This window comes from Myxine glutinosa, chromosome 4 (assembly GCF_964187855.1).
Source record: "Myxine glutinosa chromosome 4, kmMyxGlut1.1, whole genome shotgun sequence".
NCBI lineage: Eukaryota > Metazoa > Chordata > Myxini > Myxiniformes > Myxinidae > Myxine > Myxine glutinosa.
This window is the reverse complement of record NC_136264.1, coordinates 114,938,256-114,963,141: the sequence shown is the minus strand read 5'-3', so window position 1 is coordinate 114,963,141 and position 24,886 is coordinate 114,938,256. Positions and strand designations below refer to the sequence as shown.

The 24,886-nt window shown below is 51.0% G+C and overlaps 1 protein-coding gene across 50 annotated transcripts in view; it reads left to right on the top strand.

Annotated features, from left to right (window-relative positions):
• LOC137425109 (inter alpha-trypsin inhibitor, heavy chain 4) overlaps positions 1-24,886 on the top strand; it is a 332,019-nt gene that overhangs the window by 227,196 nt on the left and 79,937 nt on the right. For all 50 annotated transcript variants that reach the window (XM_068113193.2, XM_068113169.2, XM_068113208.2 and 47 more), the window contains one exon: positions 13,481-13,501. In XM_068113193.2, coding sequence (XP_067969294.2) covers positions 13,481-13,501 — 21 coding nt within the window. The remainder of the gene's footprint in view (positions 1-13,480; positions 13,502-24,886) is intronic.

Here is a 24,886-nt window from a genome sequence, read left to right as displayed (position 1 = left end):
GAGGTCCATCAATGGGTGGTGCTTGCCCGCAAAAGAACTGCGGTCCATTGTGGGCGGCCACCAAAATTGCGGTCCATATGGTGTATCGATCCAGGCAGCAAGCAGCGGAAGTACAGGCCCACAACTGCAGAGCCAGCACCTCTCTCTCCTCTCTCTCTGCCCCAAAGCCAGATCCTCGGAGGTGGGAGACAAAATAAGACAAGTGAGCAAGGTGGTAAGGGCGCAAAAGTGCACGCAATACAAGGTAATGCACACTGGGGGCACATGGGAACCACGTGAGACAGGTGCGTTCCTACCGTACGCCCCCCCCCCCCCACCAGGTAACCTACATTGCCCCTCCCTTACCCCTTACTGTATCCACAAAACACAACACGACCCATAAACATCTACTTTACACATCAACAAACGTCCCTACTGTCTTCCCCGTTCCTCCCATAAACCAAATTCGTCTTCTCTCCCTCCTAACCAATCAAATTTGCCATTTCCAAATCTCATCAAAATTTGCCATCTCCAACTCAACATCAAAATTTGCCATCACCAATTCATCATCAGTCCCTCCTAAGGAGGGAGAGATGGAATCACCCCAATGTCTCATCCACGTCGTGATGCGTCTCACAAATCCACCCAGCAATTCTCCTTTCCTGCAACACCGAACAAAGGAACACAGGTGTGGAGTCATCATCACCACAGGTAAGTGGCTGCGTATGGTGCGACAGGTTCATCAATCCTAACTATTTCCTAAATGACTTTAACAAATTTACATTACCCGGGGTCTTTCCCTGCCAATCCATTGGCCAACTTACACTATGGGTTCTAAAATCCTATTCCCATTGACCAAACTGTGGTGCTTCTCAAGTTGGGGCTCACTCCCCCGATTCATCACTCGGTGCCCCCGCACAATTTCGGTGGCTGGGTCGTGTGACGCTCCCAGCTGGTCCGCCCACCTGCACACCTCCACCACTGTTGTTGCCTACTGAGCTCACCTGCTCCTCACCCTAACCTAACTAACTGGGGAAGGCCCTCTCGCACTCTCACCCCCTCAGTGCCCTCTCTGGCACGGGCTGCCCGATCCACACCCGGGATCCTCAGGCACCCACTGACACTAACGGCTCCCAGAGCCCACCTGCGGCCTCACCTGGCCGACATCTAACAGTGGCGGAGTGCCCAACCATTCACACTCATACTAACAGGCCACACGACCAGCCAATTTCACCACACCAATGCACCCATCCACAATACCATTCTGCAACCGCACCACAAATGCCAATATCCAACCACAATTTACCTATACCTTCTAACTATTCTTTAAACTACCCTCCCCGGGTACTCGTGAAAAGGGGTCCACTCTTCCCCCATCCACACCTTCGCACCATGCACACCACTCCGTACCACTTACTCCAACTCTCTCCACACCACTCATTCCAATACTCCATGTATTCCACACACCTGTACTTGCACACCTGTGCTCTCATACTTGGTGCCGCCTGCACCCTTCTCTCCCCCAAGCGCATTCGCGCTGATCCACAACACTCACTACTCATACACTGCTCCACACACCTGTCCAGTTCTCACACAGCATCATCTCATCTAACTACTCCCCTCTGAAACTTGCGCTTCCCAGTCGTCCCTTTAAACTATTGCGCTCCCTAGTCATTATCAAACACTAAGCTACTACGTCCCCACTACAGGTAACAGTCACTATCTAAACCTTAACGTTACCTAATGTCATCTTCTAGGGCCCTACACACAATATCCTAACCCACCCGGGCTAGTTTTCACTGCCATACACCCCATAATCTAGTGCTCCTTTGCCCCCACGTTTGTGAGGGATGACAGAGTTGCCATCCCACCACATCGGGCATCTCCCACTACCAATTTTGCACATCAAATTTCAACAAATCAAAAATTTGCCAATCACTACTCATCATCTGCCAATCATTACTGCCAATCCTTTGCCAATCATCAAATTTTGTTTTTCTCTAATTTTGGGTCCAAAACACTAACCTCATCACCCGTCTACTTATTAGATCCTCTCGGTGCGCCAATTCACGTCTACAGCCCGGCTTCGTACAGCCGAGCAATGAACGCGGGTTTTTTGTGCCAGCGGCTGGATACGTCCCGCATTCGGGACAGGGACGGGGGCTTACCCGGCCCGAGACCCCACGCACCACCTTGGCGTGGAGCCATCCAATGTCCCGATCTCGACCTGCCGGCACGTCTCAACAAAAAGTGGTCGCCATGATGACCCTTCCTATCGGGCTGCCCGCTCCGCCTGGTGGAGCACGGACGTGGCCGTTCCAAGCGAGGCCCAGCGTGGATCGCGTACGGCGGTCCTTTCGAACCCGCCGTGGCTCGGATCCCCGCTGGTTCTCGCGGCACGCGAAGCCCGGCACGCACCGAGGGCCCGATTCGGTTAAAAGTCGCTCTAACCGCTAACCCGGTTACCGTCGATGCCTCACCTGCATGCTTACACGCATACGCTACCCCTTTCTTGCTCATACATCCAGCCGTTTCCATGCTCCTCGTCGTACCTTCTCTTACACACCCAGGTACACTCATTCCACTCCCAGCCTTGGTCACACACCTGACCACCGAACACTTTGGCACACATTCGTTGGTCGCACACCTCACCAACACACCTCTTCGCGCCCCTTCCTCGGTCACCTCCTCTGTGACAATCACAGGTGTGCTTTCACTCGCACACCCAACCACGTGCCTCACTACCAATTCCAGTGTGCATTCCCACACACGCTCTACCATTCCAGGTGTGCTTCCTTTCTCACCTGTCACAACCAACTCACGCTCCGTGTCACTCTTACTACTCTCACCTCCACTCTTGACAGCGCACTCACCCTTACTCTCGACAGCGCACTCTTTCCTCATGCACCCGTCCGTTACACACCTTTCTCGCGCACACTCTCCCGTTACACCCTCTGTAACACTCACCACAGGTGTACATTTTCTCGTTACATCCTCTGTAACACTCACCACACCGCGCTTCCATGTACCCCCTCGCACACGCGCTACGACCGACTCACTCTCGACACCACCCTCACTCCTTAGCACGCACTTTTTCCTCACACACCCCAGAGTCGGACTTTCTCGCACACCTCCTTTTTCGCACACCAGACCTGTCGCACACTTCACCAACGGCCTCTCACGAACACCCGGGTCCATCTCGACCCCCAAGCTTATTAAATCACCTGGCGCATCATACGCACGACCATATTGGTCACCACTTACACCGGGTCCTCTTTCTCTTCGCTTCTCCTCCATCACCTGCGAATCCCTCATCCGGTTAATGAGCACATCATCACGATCCGAACACAGACTTTGGACCAATTCTTTTACTTCCTCCTTTATCTCTTTCTTATCCTCTCTCCGTCGCTTCTTAATTTCGCTCACCCCTTCTTCCACTTCTTCTAATTTCTGCTTCACCTCTTTTATTTCCCGGTGCGTCTCCTCAAGCTCGTCCTCTAAGGCCACCTTGACCGTTTCTATGTGCGTCCTCACCTGCCGGTCCTTCGTCTCCATTACCTCTGTCACCTCGTCCAACCTCGTTGTCAGTCCCTCACGTACCATCTGACATTGCCTCTGTGTCGCTATCAAGTCATTTTTTATGTCGTTTTGTGTCGCTTTTAACCCTCCTAGTACCGCAGTGTTCCTTTGAACCTGCTCCGTTAGTTCTTTTTGTCCCTCCGTCAGCTGTTCCACTTCCAGCGTCAACTCCTCTATACCACCTTGCAATTTTACAGTCCCCTTTCTCACCTCCTTCTCCATGCGCTCCTTACAGTGCCTCACCTCCTCGCGCACTCCTCTTCTGATCTCCTCTCCCATCACTTGCATCTCCTGCCCAGATGCCACCCTCATCTGCTCCATTTCCTCCCTGTGAGCATCCAATTTAGTTTCTACCCCCATTCTGACCCCCTCTGTCTGCTGCCCCATTTTTTAAACTTCCCTTTCCGCTTGGTCCCTCATGTCCCTCAATTTGCCTTCCATACTGTTTTCTAACCCCTCTAACCCCTTTTTCATCCCTTCCATTTGATTCTCTTGAGCGGCCATTCTGTTTTCTACCCCCATTAACCCATTCTTTACCTCTTTTATCCCATTGTCTAACCCCTCACCGGTACCCCTCGCTTCATCCCTCATTACCCCCATTTGGCCCTCCAATCGCTCACCCTGAGCATCCATCCGGTTCCCCATTACCCCCAATTGCTCACTCTGCAGTTTGAGGGACGCCTGCATTTGCGCCATAAATTGCTCCATGAGGGCCTGCATTTGGGCCATCCCTCCCACTTGTGCAGCGGGTGCGGCCGCCGTAGCCATGTGCGAGGCGCCATTTTGCGCGCCCGTAACCTCGTGCGCGAGGACGCCATTTTGCGAACCTGCCGCCCTCACTGCTTCGCTCTCCTCATGTCCCTCAATTTGGTCCTGGATCGACCCTGCCTCACTCTCCTCTACCGGAACCCAGCCGTCTTGATCTGCCATAGCGCGACTTTCAAAATTCGGGTTTTTATTTTAAAACAAAACAAATTTCACCGTTAATAATTTCGAGCGCGTGAAGCGCGCTTCGGGTCCAATCCCACTTCCCGACACCAGTTGTTACGGATCGCGGATTAGATGTTATTTACCGAGCGGTGGTATTGCCGTGACCTAACAGTTCCCCCGATTCTTCCCCAACTCACCCGATTCCACCCGACGTTGACCAAATCGCGCTACGCTAAATCAATGATGGAAAGGACACAACGACTGGGATAAATGAAACGATGCAAGGGGGTACAGTTCTCAAGACCTCCGGAGGAGGATATAATTAGTGGGGGAGAAAAGGGGTAGATTAAAAGGTAATGAGGTAAAGACACAGAAGAGATAGGCACTTAGACACAATCTTATCTATCCCAGACAGACCACAGACAAACGGAACAAGACTGACTTACACAGGGATTGATGGCAGGGAAGGACAGGCAGTCGATAGCACAAGGTGCACCTTGGCTCAGGGACAGGATCAAGCACGGTCCAGTCCAGAGATGCGGGGAGGTGTCACAGCGCTCGGAGGTGGCGTCCTTCTCTCTCCAAGCTCAGGGCGCATCTGACGTCACCTCCCTCTTCCTGCGCATGCTCAGCGGGGTGTGACACGCCCTCGGCTCGTTGGCTCCGCCCCAGATGGGATCGGTCCGCCGCTTCTATTGGGTGCGGGGGTTACCGGGCTCCGCCCTTGACAAGGAGCTGACAGCGAGCCCCTACTTGGTAGCCCCGTCGAGCACATGCTCGATGGCGGCTCGTTGGAAAGGCATGGTGCCCTCCCAACACCCCCTACCAACCAAGCCGGAGTGAGGACGCGCACTCCCCGCGCCGCCACCGTTGTTGTTGTTGTTGTTGTTGAACCGTGAGGAAGAGCTGCGGGGAGGTATTGGGAGGTCCTAAACTTCCTAACGGTGCCATACAATCACATTCTGGTGCAACGAAGAGTCAGAATTAATGGAAACGAGTCCTTAACTGACATAGACTAAGAATAACTAGCAAGATGTCCTATAGTTGTCTACGTGAGATGCGGTGGACCTGGATGCGACATTTAATGGGGGAAATAGGGGGAGGTCGGGTCTACAGAGTGTTGTTTACAGAAAATGGGACTAGGGAATGGGGGATTGGGGATAGTTGGGAAGTATGGAGGAAATAGGGGAATATTTACAAGCGGATATGGATGGATGCCAATCCCATATCCGCAACAATATATATATATATATATATATATATATATATATATATATATATATATGTATATATACTGTTACGTGGTCCTCCCGGTGACTACCTGGTCTCGGTGACCCCCGGACCGTGAGAGGAACTCCGCCAGAAAGATTTATTATGTATGCGCTTTCGTAACGCAATCAATATGAATTCCAACCAAGGAAAAAACCCCACACCAAGGATCCGGAATAATCAATGATATATTCCCCGAGCAATTAACCATCAACAATCAGCAATCAATAGTACAAAGATGTAAACTCATCTACATTAACTCTAAGATGGCCATCTTATACATTCCTCACGTGAGCCCCACTCCCGACTCCCTCCGTGGTCGATGTCTCTCACAATGTCTCCGTACTCCTGTAGTTCGATCTCCGCACGTGGGCGGTTGAACGGACCCTTCCTGACGTGCTTTCACCGGGCACGTCCCGTACCGGGAACAACGGCTGCAGCGCGCACCTCCTGGCCAAGCAAAGCGGGTAATGTAAAGCAGGCAAAGCAACACGCGGCTTGCCCAGCGCGCGCGGCCCAAGGTGCGACCCGTACGCGGCCTTGTAGACGGCGAGGCGAACTGTGCCAGCTGCTTGGTTCCGTGCACGAACCCACAGTGACTTGACATGTCAAAGGGTAGTTACACGTCCCGGTAACTCCTCTCGCCAGACGGGCTTTGAAACGCCGCTTCTCTTACGTTGCTCAATCGATACCGCTCGCGTCCGAGCTTGGCGAGGAAGAAGAAGAATCGTCGCGTCTCCAGGACCTCGTGTCTTTTCTTCTTCCGTTTCCGGTCTCCTTTTTCTCAGAAGGGCTCCTGACCCTTTAATCACAACAACCTTTAATCAACTACACATTGATAAGCAAAGCCCGGAATAGTAATTCACATACATTCACATAAATATGTAACACTCCCCCCCTTCAAGAAAGAAAGTTTGAACCCAGCGAAAACTTTCTTTGCTGGCCAACTTGGATAAACAAGCCAGATAACTCACCCCCCACCCCCAACTCATCAGTTCCCCCCGGGCACAGTCATCACTTAAAAATAAAGCAACAAAATTTCACACGATTCCCTAGATTAATTCCCTCTGGACCAAGCGTCAACCACTTCTGGTTTCTCTTGAATGACGGTTAAGAGGTGGTGACCAAAGCCCCCAAATTTAAACCTCTCGATAGCACTTTTTCAGGAGGCCCAGCTGAGTATTCCCTACATGGACGCCTTAAGGAATGTGGAGTTCACGGTTAGTCCGGGGAGGAAAGTTCATTACATGGACGCCTTTAAGAACGTGGCGTTCACGGTTAGTCCGTGTAGGAGCCCCGGCTCGGCGGCTCCCCCGTATATAGTGCTTCAACTTCTCCAGACTCCTAACAGTTACGGTGGGACCCCTTGTCCCAGCCGTTACCTGACTGGCGGTCTCCTTCTCGGCCAGTGCTCTGACATTCATTCTTTCGGGAGGAGGTGCCGTAACTCTGGGAGCCTCCATAGTAATGTCGGCTGCTGCCAACCCCAAAACGACTGCCAAGTTGTCCTCTTCTGTAGACCTCTCGACGCCTACGAAATGCCTTCCCTACTGTTATGGTCCGACCCTCCAAATCCTTACCATTCCAATTCTTCTCTGCCTCTCTGTCGTCTCTGGTGCTTGCAAACGTGACAAAGCCGAACCCTCTTGACCGTTGCGTTCCCCTGTCTTTTACCACCCGCACTTCCACCAGCGGCCCATATCTGTTGAAGACAGAGGTCAGAACTTCTTCCTCTGTGTTGAAGTTCAGTCCCCCTACAAATAACTTGGAACTTTTGTCGCCATCCCAAGCGGGGGTGGTGTTATTTCCCCTGCGGGGCTCTTTACCCACCCTCGGGTTACCATAAATTTGCCCCCCGGCCAAATCATTCCCGATAATCACAGATACTCCCTCTACAGGAAGCGTGGCTTGTAAACCAACGGTGACCGGTCCTGACACCAAATCGGATTCCAAATGGATGACATGAAGTGGGGCACTAACACAGCCACCGATCCCTTGTAACCGAACACTATCACCAGTTGCGGTACTCTTTGACAATGGCAAAATGCCTTCAAGCATTAAGGATTGATGGGCTCCTGTGTCCCTCAACACCCTAACCGGTCTTGGGTTAGTCAAGTCTCCCTTGAGTGAGACCAACCCCTCATAAATAAATGGTTGGTAACTCTTCTGTGGGCGATTTCTTACGTTTGCCATCGCATTCGGAGTTGTACTAGTCGGACTCCGCTCTGGGTCTTCCCTTTTAATGAGGTAACAACTGGACATCAAGTGTCCAGGTTTCTTGCAAAAAGCGCAAGTAGGCCCGGAGGAAAAACTCGTGGTCTGCCTCGGGCCCCCCCGAAAAATAAGTTTGTCTTGGGCCCGCAGCCCTCTGATTTCGAACAGGTGGGGTATCCGCGTTGTCCCCATAATCCTCTCGAGGCCGCCGCCATGTATTGTCGTTCTCCGCACCTGCTGTTCCCCACCTCCCCTGCGGAGATCTAGGCGAGGAGTTAGGTTCGTGGACCCCTATCTGGTGTGTTAAGGCATAATCATCTGCCAGGGTGGCTGCGTCCCACAACTTCGGTACTTTCTTTTCCTGCAGGTACACTTTGATGTCCTCGTGGACACACTGTTGAAATTCCTCCACCAGCATCAGGTCACGCAATGCTTCGAAGTCGTTCCCGACTCCTTTTGACTCACACCACCGATCAAACATGTTTTCTTTCACTCTGGCAAACTCCACATGGGTCTCACTCTCCCTCTTCCTGGCATTTCTGAATTTTTGCCGGTAAGCTTCCGGAACCAACTCATAGGCTTTGAGGATGTGCTTCTTCAATACCTCATAATCTGCACATTGGTCCATTGGTAGCGCCGAATAAATCTCTTGAGCTTTTCCCACCAGCACACTTTGTACTAGTATGGTCCAGGCCTCCTCCAGCCAGTTTAACTGTCGAGCCACTTTCTCAAAGTGTGGAAAAAATTTAGCGACTTCCTTTTCACTGAAGGGTGGAACCAGCCTCACATGTCTGCCCACATCCCAGGTGTTCTGGCTAGGTGTCGACCCCGTCAGCAAGGGTGGTCCCTCTCCCCGTTCTCTCATTAACTCCAGCTCCTTGAATTTAATTTCTTGCTAAAGCTCCATGTCACGTTCCTTTAATTCCCTTTCCGCTTTTCTCTCCTCTGCTTCGAGGTCCCTTGCAGCTCTCCTCTCCTCTGCTTTTCTTCCTTCTAACCTTTCCTGGAGTTCTCGTTCCACTCTCCTTTCCTCTGCTTGTTTCTCTTCTCTCCTCTCTTCTGCTTTCCTTTCTTCTTCTGCTCTTTCCTTTTCTGCTTTCCTTTCTTCTTCTGCTAACCTTTCCTGGAGTTCTCGTTCCACTCTCCTTTCCTCTGCTTGTTTCTCTTCTCTCCTCTCTTCTGCTTTCCTTTCTTCTTCTGCTCTTTCCTTTTCTGCTTTCCTTTCTTCTTCTGCTCTTTCCTTTTCTGCTTTCCTTTCTTCTTCTGCTCTTTCCTTTTCTGCTTTCCTTTCTTCTTCTGCTCTTTCCTTTTCTGCTTTCCTTTCTTCTTCTTTGATCCGTTCCTGGCTCGGTAATTGCAACTCCAGTTTCCGGAGCTCAACGTCTTCTGGTTCTTCGGGTAGCCACTGCCAGGCTAACTCGTCCCATGTTCCTAATCCCACCATAGACTGTATCACCGTGGTCTGCAACTCTGCCTTCCTCAAATTAGTTCGGACCTCCAAGTTAAAATGTTTGGCCAATTTCAAGAGGTCCGACTTTAGTAACGCTCGGAACTGTGCCTCACTCGGGGTTACCGCAAAGTTCTGTGCCACAAACGCCATGGTGCCTATCGTTAACACCTGTTAACCTTCACCCAAGACTTTACCCCAATTTCCCCAAAATTTTACCAATTAACACTTAATTAATAAATTTTAATTCATAAAAATATTATTTTATTATTTTATACAATTTTAGATCCCGGACGTAGACCCAATTGCGAATCCGCAAATCGTAATTTGGACGAGCCCCCAATTCTGTTACGTGGTCCTCCCGGTGACTACCTGGTCTCGGTGACCCCCGGACCGTGAGAGGAACTCCACCAGAAAGATTTATTATGTATGCGCTTTCGTAACGCAATCAATATGAATTCCAACCAAGGAAAAAACCCCACACCAAGGATCCGGAATAATCAATGATATATTCCCCGAGCAATTAACCATCAACAATCAGCAATCAATAGTACAAAGATGTAAACTCATCTACATTAACTCTAAGATGGCCATCTTATACATTCCTCACGTGAGCCCCACTCCCGACTCCCTCCATGGTCGATGTCTCTCACAATGTCTCCGTACTCCTGTAGTTCGATCTACGCACGTGGGCGGTTGAACGGGCCCTTCCTGACGTGCTTTCACCGGGCACGTCCCGTACCGGGAACAACGGCTGCAGCGCGCACCTCCTGGCCAAGCAAAGCGGGTAATGTAAAGCAGGCAAAGCAACACGCGGCTTGCCCAGCGCGCGCGGCCCAAGGTGCGACCCGTACGCGGCCTTGTAGATGGCGAGGCGAACTGTGCCAGCTGCTTGGTTCCGTGCACGAACCCACAGTGACTTGACGTGTCAAAGGGTAGTTACACGTCCCGGTAACTCCTCTCGCCAGACAGGCTTTGATACGCCGCTTCTCTTACGTTGCTCAATCGATACCGCTCGCGTCCGAGCTTGGTGAGGAAGAAGAAGAATCGTCGCGTCTCCAGGACCTCGTGTCTTTTCTTCTTCCGTTTCCGGTCTCCTTTTTCTCAGAAGGGCTCCTGACCCTTTAATCACAACAACCTTTAATCGACTACACATTGATAAGCAAAGCCCGGAATAGTAATTCACATACATTCACATAAATATGTAACAATACACACACACATACCATATACATACTGTACATATACATACCATATAAACACCATTTTTATACATATATTGAATACTATATAAAGGTTCGTATAACAACTAACACATATAATATAATAGATGGACAGGGTGACAAGAGGGGGAGAGAGAGGGAAGTACAACAACAGTAGAGAACAGGGACATCAGGGGATCTGTGGAACGGAGAGGGCTGGGGCATGGTACACGGGATCAACAAGATGGACATAACAAGGACTTTCAGGAAAGAAAACGGAATTTGAATGACTTGGATTTGGGGTGGATTAACAGGGGTAGAAAAATCAAGCATTTGGATGGGGAAAGATAAGAGATGGTGGTGGACAGTTGTTTTGAGGACCTGTAGGGAGGAGTGGGATTGAAGAGCTTGTGGGAGTTTATTCTAGAGGGGGTAAAAAAGAGCAATGAAAGAATGAAGGTGAGCAGCGAGTCTTGATTTTGGCAGTTTCACCAGAAGACGGTTGTTGACAGATCTTGTGCGTCCTGAAGGAATATTTGGGGGACAGAGCAGGGGGTGCAATGCCGGAGAGGAGACGCTAGCGGACAGAAACACTGCCAACCTCCCTGCGGGGTGAGGGTAAGAGTCCCTCAGAATCAGCTTCATCGCTGGAGATACCAATGAGCCTAAAAGCCTTGGTTTCTACAGCGTGAAGCCGAGCTAGGTGTGAGGTAGGAGCACCAGCCCAGAGGAAAGAGCAGTGCACCAAGCTGCGGATGAAAGGTTTGTATGTGGTTAGGAGCTCAATCGTGCCCAGAAAGGACTTCGCACAACGAGGATGCCCAGTCAGCGACTGGCTTTGGAGGCCAGCTTGGAAATGTGGCTTTCACAGGAAAGATCATGGCAGAAATGTGGCTTCCCAGGAAAGAGACCCAAAAGCTTGAGTGACAGAACTTCTTCAAGAGGATTGTTGAGAAAGTTGATAGGAGGGTTTTCCAGACAGTCTTTTCGGAGAGACAGTGAGAGTGTGAGATACAGTGACCTCGTGAGATAACTAAACTTACCCTGTGCATTAACAAGCCCCAGTTATGTCCTTTTAATTGGTTTTCTGAAGTACCTAATCCAGATACACATTCCATTTATTGGCAGTGATCCGTCGGGGGTGTGAATAGCAAAGGTCTGTTTCACCGAACCTTGCACTCGGACACATGATATTATGGGTAGTGTTACGGATTCGTCACTTCCGTTGTGGTGGTTTTCATCCACTGTAAACATTTCTGATTCCATGTATTATTATTGTTGTCATTTAAAGGAAATAGATATTTATGTTTTCAAAAGTTAAAAGTTAATGTTTTAAATAAAACCGGAACAGGACGATGAAGAGGAAGAAGAGGAAAAGAAGGTGGAGCGAATGAGTCGGAGAAGAAAGCCGAGTTGCTTTGCGGTCTGGGGCGAACGTTGGCGAGCAAGCGTCATGAGCGAACTTTGGGTTTCCCAGGAAAGGGATTCCTGCGACAGAGTTGTTATCGCTGTGACAGATCAACCTGCGTGTCAGGTTTTGCGGTAGATGCTGAAGAGAATCATCGACATCATCGTCGTGCCATTACGCTACGAGCCCGGGCCGTCGGCCATTTTGACTCGTGCAGGACTTGCGCTTCGCTTAAGGTTTCATCTCGTTTCGACCATTTTCACCGCATTCAGACGTCGATCTGGGGTGTGTGTGTGTAACGTGGCTTTTGAGTGGAAAGTCTGCGTGTGGCCTATTTGGAGCGTTGGAACGTCCGTATCCAAGGGGGTGATTTCCCAGTCGCCTGGAGGGCACCTTTGGATTTCCCAGTCACCTGGAGGGCGCCTTTGCACAGCTTTGGCAGCCGGACTGTACCTGCCAACCCAACGGGATCCTGGTCTCGATTGGACATTCATCTGTCGATCGCTGGAGCGGATAGTCTCTGGCTTGAAGCTGGGGATTAGAGACATTGGGGATGTTCTTGTTTCACTCACTTGGAGCACAGTGAGTAATATATTATGAAACTGATGGGACCATCATAGGATATTGATTGTACTTTTGATTCATATTATTGTTTTACTGTTATTCTTGTGTGATCTTAATACAATATTTGTTTGTGAGTAACAATTGGTGTGGCTTCACCATTGATCTTTGACAGACAGAATAACACATTTTTCTGCCGTGACTCCTCTCGGGGCTCGGAGGTACACCGTGACCAGGGGGTCGGGGAGGAGCACGTAACAGTAGCTGCCCGTTTAGTAGAGTTTGCAGTACGGGTAGCTAGCTGCCCGTTCGGCGAGCTGAGAAAGTTCTCCAAGTCGTTCGTTGTCCAGAGGCACAGCCCTTTCTTTCAGGTACTTTTACGATTATTTTCATCTTATTTCAGCAGCGTGATAAGTAACAATCCGTATCTACCACAAACAATATACTTGATGATGCCTGGACGCCGACGTTTATGGGGGTTTCTGCGCATGCACACTGAGCATTCTGGGGTGGAATATATGATTTTGAAAGTTGGGTGTTGGCCAGCATGCTCCTCAAACCAGATGGCACGCAGGAATTTCAGAGCAAAAGATAGGTGTTGCCTACTCACCAAAATAATCAGAAAGTTTGGGACATGAGAATTGCTACCACATTGCAAGGATTTCTTTACCAACACCACATAAACAGCTACACAATTTCATCATGAATATTTCGTGCTTTAACATTACTGTCATCAATAATTTGGTTACAATTATTGCTCTTGCTGCCCTCCTACTGATCTATTTGTGAACCATGGTTGTGCACGTAATATTTTGCCTATTTATACTGTTAATTTCGCGCTGCAGATTTTAATACTTACCTTTCTTCCTCTTTTATCCCACCTTTGGTCAGCTGTGCCAGGTTCGTCTCGTGGTAAGTCCATTTTTGAATCATCAGATTTACTATATCTACACATCATCCCCCGAAATAAAGCATTATAGTTTGGAGGTTAATAATCACTACCTTTCAACAAGATCACTGTGTTGTCACCGGCATGACGACCGAATTCCAAAGACATGCCCAAAATATGAGAGGAGGTGCATCAGCAGCACAACCACTACCCTTGGAAAACAAAGCACACGTATGAGATGAACTTATGACTGACCCCCAATCCAATGTCTATACTAACTAAAGAGTTTATGCAACACTTACCCAACGCAGTGTTCAAGTACATATTGGCCTTTAATTCAAAAAAAACATAGTGATTTTAAAGATTGTTTGAAAAAAATCATGAGGTTTTGGGCTATTGAAGCAGTCTTAACCCACCCTTATGTAACATCTCCAAGTACTGCTAAACAGATGGGTTCAAAAGTGCAAATAAGGTGATTTGTGTTCGATAGTGGTCAAGTATATAATTCAATTTCAATAAAGTAAAGATTAAATAAATTATATGAAGATAGAATACACTGTGCTGAGCGAGATGGTGATGGCGACACTGAGATGGATGGGAGTGCCGGAAGCAGAAGTTAGGTTGGTGAGTGGGACGTACAAGGGAAAGAAGGGAAGAGTTTTGATTCGTCCTGGGATGTTTGAGGAGTTCTGTATGAACATTGGTTTGAGGTCGGGAAGTTCTCTCAGCGCACTCATGTTTATCATGGTGATGGAGCTGCCATCCATTCCGTTGTGTATTCTCTGTCTTCCATGAGTCTCAACTTTGGAAACAGAAATCAATAACGAGAACAGCACTTTGTGGAGAGCATAGCTCCTCCAAGCTGAACAGTTTACGTTTTGTATCTCACCGATAGGCCGGATCTGGATTCGAACCTGAACCAAAATCTAATCGTCTTGTTCTTGTCACTTCCCCAACACATCCACCAAATTTAGTCATAACCCGACAACATCGTTTTGAGATATCATGCTATATATCATTTAGAGCACCATCTCTCAATCAATGGTGAAGAATCACTTTGAAAATTGAAAAGATTCTTGTATCCGGATCCACATTTGGATATTTAATAAAATCTAATCGATCCATTCTTGTCACACAATCAACCTGTGCACCAAGTTTTGTCCGAATTTGTCCACAACTTTTTGAGATATCGTGCAATATATCGTTTTAACCCTTTGTATCAATGGTGAAGAATCACTTTGAAAATTCTCTGATCTGGATACGGATTAGACTCCTCATCAAAATTAAATCAATTGATCCTTATTACACACCAAACATCCCCACCAAATTTAGTCCGAAGCAAAGAGACAAACAGCCAGACAGAGGTGAAAACAGCCTCCATCCACCTTAGGTGGTGGACGTTAAGATGTTCCATCATGTGTTGCCTTGTGTTTGGTTTAAAAGGCAGAGTTAGTCTGGCTTCTGGGAAGAATTTGCAGAAGCAATTGGACCGCTAAGCTGTACGTCACCTTCAGATATCAAAACTTCCAAACAAACATAATAATGTCTCGATCTTTACCAATTGGATGCCAGAATGAAGATGTTTTGATTTCTCTGTTTACAAACTTGACATGATTTGACATGTCCAGATTTAGCTCATATGGTCCGTCAACTTGATGTCAGGGAGGCTTTTCTCTTCAAAAGATAGGGTGTTTCCTGTTCACCAAAACACATACACGTAATTCAAAAGACCTTACCACCACGTAATTCAAAACACCTCACAGCCACGTTATTAGAAACACTTCACAACCACAGATACAAAAGTTTGAGGGAGTAGTTCAGTGACAACATAGACACTGCCCAGATATGTAGATACTGTAGCGGTTACCGCTGGATGTACATAATCGCCTTGCACCGGCCAGAACACGGCCAGACGCGCCTTTCCCGGGCATGCCCGGACTCACTGTTCCCGGGCACGCCCGAACCTCCCGGGCACGCCCGGTCTCGTCTTTCCCGGGCATGCCCGCTCTCGCCTTTCCAGGGCTCGCCCAGAGCGTCCGGGCATGCCCGCTATCGCCTTTCCAGGGCTCGCCCAGAGCGTCCGGGCATGCCCGCTATCGCCTTTCCAGGGCTCGCCCACAGCGTCCGGGCATGCCCGCTATCACCTTTCCAGGGCTCGCCCAGAGCGTCCGGGCATGCCCGCTATCGCCTTTCCAGTGCTCGCCCAGAGCGCCCGGGCACGCCCAGCCTCGACTTGCCAGGCCGCAGCCAAACACGCCCGGGCAGGTCCAGACTCGCCTTTCCAAGGCTCGCCCTTGATACCCAGGCATGCCCGGTATAGCTTTTGCCGGGCAAACTTCCCGACATAGATGTGTATATATATTGCTGCCCGATAAACGGGCTTGTGAGAATACCTGAGCTGTTTTGTTTCAATAAAGCAACTCGGACGAATTCCGTCTTTGGTCGCGTCAATTCTTTCGACTCGCGTTGGAGCGCAGTTCCTTCATTGGTGACCTACCGACATGGATACGGCAGTGACGCTTAAACTGCCTACCTTCTGGGAGGCTCAGCGGCTGTTTGGTTCGCCCAGGCGGACTCCCAGTTCGCCCTGCGAGGCATCACCGCGGACGACACCCGCTTCCACCATGTTGTGGCGGCGCTCGGTTCCGCCACTGCAGCCCGCGCCTTGAGCCTCCTCCAGCACCCGCCGGCTGCTGACAAATACGACGCGCTGAAGACGCTCCTCCTCGGTGCTTTCGCCCTCTCACCGGCAGCACGCGCACGGCGCCTGCTTGACCTGCCCGAGCTCGGCGACACGCGCCCGTCCGAGCGCATGGACTATATGCTCTCGTTGCTCGGTGAGCACTCTCCGGCATTCCTGTTCCGGGAGCTGTTCCTCCGTCAGCTGCCTAACCCGGTACGCCTCGCCCTGGCTGGCACGTTGATCACGGATTCCCGCGCCCTCGCCAGGGAAGCCGATAAGATCTCCTCGGCGGGCCAGCACATCGGCGCGGTTACCTGGAGCCCGCCGCCGTCCGAGACAACGCCCACGACGCCCGAGCGCCCTGCGCGGTTGGAGGCCGAACTGCCGGTGCAACTGGCGGCCGCCACGCCGCACCGCCCGCTTCCGACACAACGGCCGGGGCCTCCACCTGACCGGGCGTGGTGTTATTACCACGCCAGGTTCGGACACAAGGCTCGGACGTGCCGGCCACCGTGCACTTTCGGCAGGTCGGGAAACGGCCGGGCCGGCGTTCATTCCCAGCCATGAGCGCTGGCCACTCGGGCAACTTGCTGTTTATTCGGGACAAAGCGTCTGGACGGCGTTTCCTGTGCGACACCGGCGCCCAACTGAGCGTCATACCTGCCTCCGAGCAGGACAGGCTGGACGCAGTTTGCGGCCCCTCTTTGGTCACTGCTAATGGCTCGGCCATACGCACTTTCGGCCCACGCGTCGTCACCCTCTGCTTCAGCAGCCAGCGCTTTCAATGGACTTTTGTTACCGCCAGCGTCCCCGTGGCTTTGCTGGGCGCCGACTTCCTCTGCGCGCACGGGCTGCTGGTCGACGTCAAACGACGTCGCCTTGTCCACGCCGAGACCTTCAGCTCCCTGGCGTGCACAATGAGCAGCTCCGCGCCGACCGAACTGGCGTGCGCCCTCCCGGCAACGAACGAGTTTGCTCGCCTGCTCGTGGAATTCCCGGCCCTCACGCGGCCGACGTTTTCGGCCGTCGCGGTGCGGCACGGGATCGAGCACCACATACCCACTACGGGCCCGCCGGTCTACGCCACGGCCCGCCGCCTCGACCCAGCCAAGCTCGCCGTGGCAAAGGCCGAATTCGACGCGTTGGAGCACCTCGGCATCGTGCGGCGCTCCGATAGCGCGTGGGCCTCGCCACTGCACATCGTGCCAAAGCCGGGGGGTGGATGGCGCCCGTGTGGCAACTACCGCCATCTCAATGACGCTACCACCCCCGACAGGTACCCGATCCCGCATATTCAGGACTTTTCCGCCCGTTTGGCGGGATGGGTCATCTTTTCGAAAATTGACCTGATACGGGGCTACCACCAGGTACCTGTCCGGGCGGCCGACGTCCCGAAGACGGCCGTCATCACGCCGTTCGGCCTGTTCGAATTTTTGCGGATGCCGTTTGGCCTCAAGAACGCGGCCCAGGCATTCCAGCGCTTGATGGACGGCGTGCTGCGCGACCTGCCGTTTCTTTTTGTCTATCTGGACGACATCCTCGTCGCCAGCACGTCCCGGGCCGAGCACCTCCTCCACCTCCGAACACTGTTCGGTCGCCTCAGCGAGCATGGCTTAATTGTCAACCCGGTCAAATGCCACTTCGGCGCGACGACCGTTGACTTTTTGGGCCACCGCATCACCAAGACCGGGGCCGTGCCGCTGCCGACCAAGGTCGAGGCCATCACCACGTTCCCGCGTCCCCGTTCCATCAAGGCCCTCCAAGAGTTCCTCGGCATGGTGAATTTTTATCACCGATTCGTGCCCCGCGCTGCTCAGCTCATGCGGCCCCTTTACGAGGCCCTCCGGGGCAAGCCGGCCAAGCATGACATTGTTTGGTCCGCGGCCATGGACGCGGCCTTCGCCAGTGCCAAACGGGCCCTCGCCGACGCAACGCTGCTGGCTCACCCGGTGCTCAACGCGCCCATCGCCCTCACTACGGACGCCTCCAACTACGCGGTGGGCGCCGTCCATGAGCAATGGGTGGACGGGGTTTGGCAGCCACTCGCTTTTTTCAGCCGGCAACTCCGGCCGAACGAGTTAAACTACAGCACGTTCGACCGCGAGCTGCTCGGGCTATTCCTGGCCGTTCGCCATTTCCGACACCTCCTGGAGGGCCGCCCGTTCACGGCTTTCGTCGACCACAAGCCGTTGGTCTACGCAATGGCTAAGGTCACGGAGCCGTGGTCGGCCCGCCAGCAGCGCCACCTCTCCGCCGTGTCGGAGTTCACCACGGACATCCAGCACGTCGCCGGCAAAGACAACGCCGTGGCCGACTGCCTTTCGCGGGCCAGCGCGAACGCGGTCCACCTCGGCATGGACTTCACGCTCATGGCGGCCGACCAGACCACCGACGCCTCGGTGCAGGCACTCCGCGTGGCGGACACGGGCCTCCGCCTGGCCGACATCCCCTTCGCGGGTACCGTCCTGCTCTGCGACGTCTCCCAGGGCCAGCCTCGCCCCATCGTGCCCGTTTCCTGGCAGCGCCGCATCTTCGCCTCCATCCACGGCCTTTCTCACCCGGGCCGGAAAGCTTCTCAGAAGCTGGTGTCGGCGTGTTTCGTCTGGCACGGCCTTCGACGAAACATCCGCGACTGGGCCAACGCCTGCACGGCCTGCCAGTGAGCCAAGGTCCACCCCCACACCCAGGCCCCGCTGGCACCTTTCGCCGTGCCTGAATGGCGTTTCAACCACGTCCACGTGGACCTGGTGGGTCCCCTGCCCCCCTCGCGGGGGTTCACCCACCTGCTCACCATGGTAGGACAGGACCACCAGGTGGCCGGAGGCCGTGCCCCTCACCTCCACCACCACCGCCGACGTGGCGCAGGCGTTCATCGCCACCTGGGTCGCGCGCTTCGGCGCACCAGCGGACATCTCGTCCGACCGCGGCCCACAGTTCACGTCTGAGCTTTGGGGCGCGGTCGCCCGTTCGTTGGGGGTCACGCTGCACCGCACCACGGCCTACCACCCCCAAGCCAATGGGTTGTGCGAGCGGTTTCACCGCTCCATGAAGGCCGCACTCATGGACGGCCTTCAGGACGACGGTTGGGCCGACCGGCTGCCGTGGGTCCTTTTGGGCCTTCGCACGGCCCCCAAGGAAGACCTCCAGGCGTCCGCCGCCGAGCTCGTCTACGGCCAGCCACTCCGCGTCCCGGGCGAATTCGTGCCTGACGCTACCAGTCCCTGGTCCGCCGCTCGCCAGCGCTCGGACCTCCAGGAGGCCGCCCGACGATTTGCCCTCGTGCCGACGTCCCACCACGGTGGCCCCCAGTCCTACGTCCCCCCGGCGCTTCGCACAGCGGAGTACGTCTTTGTGCATCATGACGCGCACCGGGGGCCACTCCGGCCGCCGTACGACGGGCCCTTCCGGGTCCTGCGACGGGGCGACAAGTCTTTCATCGTCGACTTCGGCGGCCGGCCGGACCGGATTTCTGTGGACCGCCTCAAACCGGCGCACATGGACGTCGACCGACCACCACGGTTGGCCCTTCCTCCGCGGCGAGGCCGCCCCCCGTCCACAGTTCCCCCCGCTCGACCACCCACCACCACGTCAGACCCCTCCCCACGACCCTCCAGGGGTCGCTTCGGCCGGGTCATCCGGACCCCCCTTAAATTGACCCTGCCGGTGCAGGTCGATTCTGGAGGGGCGTGTGTAGCGGTTACCGCTGGATGTACATAATCGCCTTGCACCGGCCAGAACACGGCCAGACGCGCCTTTCCCGGGCATGCCCGGACTCACTGTTCCCGGGCACGCCCGAACCTCCCGGGCACGCCCGGTCTCGTCTTTCCCGGGCATGCCCGCTCTCGCCTTTCCAGGGCTCGCCCAGAGCGTCCGGGCATGCCCGCTATCGCCTTTCCAGGGCTCGCCCAGAGCGTCCGGGCATGCCCGCTATCGCCTTTCCAGGGCTCGCCCAGAGCGTCCGGGCATGCCCGCTATCGCCTTTCCAGGGCTCGCCCAGAGCGTCCGGGCATGCCCGCTATCGCCTTTCCAGGGCTCGCCCAGAGCGTCCGGGCATGCCCGCTATCGCCTTTCCAGTGCTCGCCCAGAGCGCCCGGGCACGCCCAGCCTCGACTTGCCAGGCCGCAGCCAAACACGCCCGGGCAGGTCCAGACTCGCCTTTCCAAGGCTCGCCCTTGACACACGGGCATGCCCGGTATAGCTTTTGCCGGGCAAACTTCCCGACATAAATGTGTATATATATTGCTGCCCGATAAACGGGCTTGTGAGAATACCTGAGCTGTTTTGTTTCAATAAAGCAACTCGGACGAATTCCGTCTTTGGTCGCGTCAATTCTTTCGACTCGCGTTGGAGCGCAGTTCCTTCAATACAGTATTTAGAATTTTAGATAGATGACTGAATGCAACTGAGTTGCTGTTTTCCAATGGATAAAACCAATCATAACACAAACAATTATTTTGCACAAATGTATTTGTAATATATGTGATATTACATTTTATAAACAACAGAATTTGAATATTTAAGTTGAATTTTATTTTTTTATAAAATAAAAAAAAATTCAAAAAAATACGCTGAGGATAATATACACACGGGAGAGATAGGTGCATACCAGAAATTTTGTACGATTTCACAAGAGGTTGCGGGAGTTGTTCAGTGACAAGACAATACAACATAACACAGACGACTGTGTTATATTAGATATTTGTCTACATAACACAGACGACACAGATATTTGTCTACAGAAATATGTATATGTATATATATATACAGACTTGGCATTTAATATGGAATATTTTTTTTTTCTTGACTTGGGTTTACTTTCTTAACTCAGTATATCAATCTGGTGAGTTTCTTTTACACTTTGGTGATTTATTTGTTAAAAGAACCATGTCACTGATTGTCTGTCGCAGCAAGAAGCCAACAACAGGATTATATCACAGGTGGCATGGCAAAATGTACGGACAGGTGCATTTGATGATTGGCTTCACAGTCGGGTATACAAGGGTTGTTGCGTTCTGTACGAGTGGAAAACAACTGCTGCACGTCTCCAAAAGTTATTGCCGCTTCCTGTGGAGATGGTCCGTCAACTCGACAATGCTGTTTGTCATGGAGTGGTGGCTTTACGAAATTACGGCATGAAACAGCGTGCTATTGCTCGACAGTATGGCATCACTCAAGGTCAGGTGTCAAAGATCCTGAAACGAAATGCTCAGAGGGGTGTCCCTACTCCAATACCGAGGCCAGGACGTCCCCACAGAACCACAAGGAGGGATGATCGCCAGCTGCACCGGTTAGTCCGCAATGGCCATACCAAGGTTCCCACCTCCCCCCAAGTCCTCCCGATGTCCCTGCTCTCAAATGTTGTGTTTGTGTCCTTCCCCTTCTTCCCCCTCTCTTTTGTGTCCTCCCCCCTCTCTCCCCATCTTGTCTGCCGCTCCCCTTGTTTTTTGTGTTTTGTGTGTCGGTTTGTCTTTTTGTGTGATTAATGTTTGCTCTTTCACGAGCCTCGATCTTGTATACAAAAAAAAAAAAAGAAAAAAAAAAAGTCAGCTAATCGGCTTAGGGCTGAGTGGCAGCAACTGACAAATGTGCCTGTATCCAGAAGGCTAGTCAACCAACGACTGGTTCAAGCAGGCTATCGTGCCAGGCATCCCCTGAGAAAGCCACGCCTGACCAGACAACACCGCCAGCGCCGATTGCAGTGGGCCAGAGAGCACCGTCAATGGCAGCCAGGACACTGGAATCACGTGATCTTCAGTGACGAGTCTAGATTTCTGGTCTATCGTCAAGATGGCCGCGTCCGAGTGCGCAGACAAGTGCATGAAGCCCACAACAAACATTGTATACTGCCAAGAGTCCAAGCTGGAGGTGGTGGGGTGACCGTTTGGGCTGCTTTTCATGCAGGGGGCAAAACTGACCTGGTTGTTCTGAATGGAAACCTGAACCAGTTCAAGTACAGGGCCATTCTGGAAGAAACATTGCTTCCATTTGCTCGTGCAGACTTTCGAGGAAACTTTGTCTTCCATGATGACAATGCACGGCCTCATCGTGCTCGCATGATCCAACACTTTCTTGCTGACCGTGGTGTAGAGCATATGGAGTGGCCTGCCATGTCCCCGGATATGAATCCGATAGAGAACTTGTGGGCAGAATTAACGCGTCAAATCGACCACTTGGACCAGCAGCCGACCTCTGTGCGTGAATTGCAGCAGGCTATTGTCACTGCATGGCAAGCGATTCCTGTCCAAACCTTGGCAAATCTCGTGAACAGCATGCCTCAACGTGTACGTGCTCTCCTGAAAGCTATTGGGGGTGACACGAAGTACTGAACTGTAATTTTACTGTCCGTAATCCCAGTCGTAATTTCACTTTTGTTTTTGTTAAAAAAAAATTTGGCTAATGTGCAAAATAAAGAGATACTTCTGGAAAACGTACAGAAGTTTAACACAGTACTGTCCATGAATTGAGTTCGATATCAGTTTACATCACTTTCAAGGATCAATTTATTTGTTTCGAAATGTCATATGTGGTTTTTGTTTCTTTTAAAGGTCACATTAACAAAATCTAGAATAATTTCAACATAATTCCAATGAACTTTTGGTTCTAAGACATCTTGAAAAGTAAGTTCACCCCCACAAAAAAAATATTCCATATTAAATGCCAAGTCTGTATATACAGTGCATTCAGAAAGTATTCAGACCCCTTCACTTTTTTCACATTTTGTTATGTTGCAGCCTAATGCTGAAATCGTTTAAATTCATTTTTTCCCTCATCTAGCTACACTCAATACCCCATAATGACAAAGAGAAAACAGGATTTTAGAAAGTTTTGCAAATCTATCAAAAATAAAAAACTGAAAGATCACATTTACATAAGTATTCAGACCCTTTGCTATGACACTTGAAATTTAGCTCAGGTGCCTCCCATTTCTCTTGATCATCTTTGAGATGTTTCTACACCTTGATTGGAGTCCATCTGTGGTAAATTTAAATTGATTGGACATGATTTGGAAAGGTACACACCTGTCTATATAAGGTCTCACAGCTGACAATGCATATCAGAGCAACAACCAAGCCATGAGGTCGAAGGAACTGCCTGCAGAGCTCAGAGACAGGATTGTGTTGAGGCACAGATCTGGGGAAGCCTACAAAAAAAATCTCTGCTGCATTGAAGGTTCCCAAGAGCACAGTGGCCTCCATAATTCTTAAATGGAAGAAGTTTGGAACAACCAGGTCTCTTCCTAGAGCTGGCCGCCCGGCCAAACTGAGCAATCGGGGGAGAAGGGCCTTGGTAATAGAGGTGACCAAGAACCCGATGGTCACTCTGGCTGAGCTCCAGAGATCCTGTGTGGAGATGGGAGAAACTCCCAGAAGGACAACCATCACTGAAACACTCCACCGATCTGGGCTTTATGGCAGAGTGGCCAGAGGGAAGCCTCTCCTCAGTGAAAGACACATGAAAGTCCGCTTGGAGTTTGTAAAAAAAGCACCTAAAGGACTCTCAGACTGTGAGAAACAAGATTATGTGGTCTGATGAAACCAAGATTGAACTGTTTGGCTTTGAATTTACCACAGGTGGACTCCAATCAAGGTGTAGAAACATCTCAAAGATCAAGAGAAATGGGAGGCACCTGAGCTAAATTTCAAGTGTCATAGCAAAGGGTATGAATACTTATGTCAATGTGTTATTTCAGCTTTTTTTTTTTTTTTAATTTGCAAAACTTTCTAAAATCCTGTTTTCTCTTTGTCATTATGGGGTGTTGGAGTGTAGATTGATGAGGAAAAAAATGAATTTAAACGATTTCAGCATAAGGCTGCAACATAACAAAATGTGAAATAAGTGAAGGGGTCTGAATACTTTCTGAATGCACTGTATACATATATATATATACCATATACATACATATACCAGATATACACCATTTATATACCAGATATATATATGCCATATATATATATACACATACCATATATACAGTCACGTGAAAAAGTAAGTACACCCCATGTAAAGTTTTGACTTTTTCAACATATTTCAACATACAGCTATTTGATCTTCATTTCAACAATATTGAAAGATAAAGGTGATATAATATAACAAATATCATGAAACATTTACATTTTGTAGTCCATTGTATAATTTAAATAAACATCAATGCAAATTTCGCATGTGGAAAAGTAAGTACACCCCTACATTTATCACTACTTCAAATACCTAAAATTAGAATCAGGTGCACCAGCTCAGGTGCAAATAATTAGAACATCGTTGGAGAGGATCTTGGAGGAACCTGTCTTATTTAAACCTCAGACATTTCGTTTGGTTTGCTCTCTGTTGTTGAAGTGTGCGGCGTCACCATGCCTAGATCAAAAGAGCTCTCTGAGGCCTTCAGAAAGAAGGTTATTGATGCCTACGAATCTGGGAAGGGATTTTAAAAGATCTCCAAACAATTTGAAATCAATCATTCGACTGTCCGGAAGATCATCTGCAAGTGGAGAAGATTCCAAACAACTTCCAACTTGTTCAGGCCAGGCCGCTCCAGCAAGTTCAGCCCGAGAGCACACCGTAAGATGCTGAAAGAAGTCTCTAAGAACCCCAGAATGTCATCACGGGACCTACAGGTAGCTCTTGCCACTGTTGATGTCAAAGTGCACGAGTCTACCATTAGAAAGAGGCTGCACAAGTTTGATCTACATGGGAGGTGTGCCAGGAGGAAACCTTTTCTGTCCAGAAA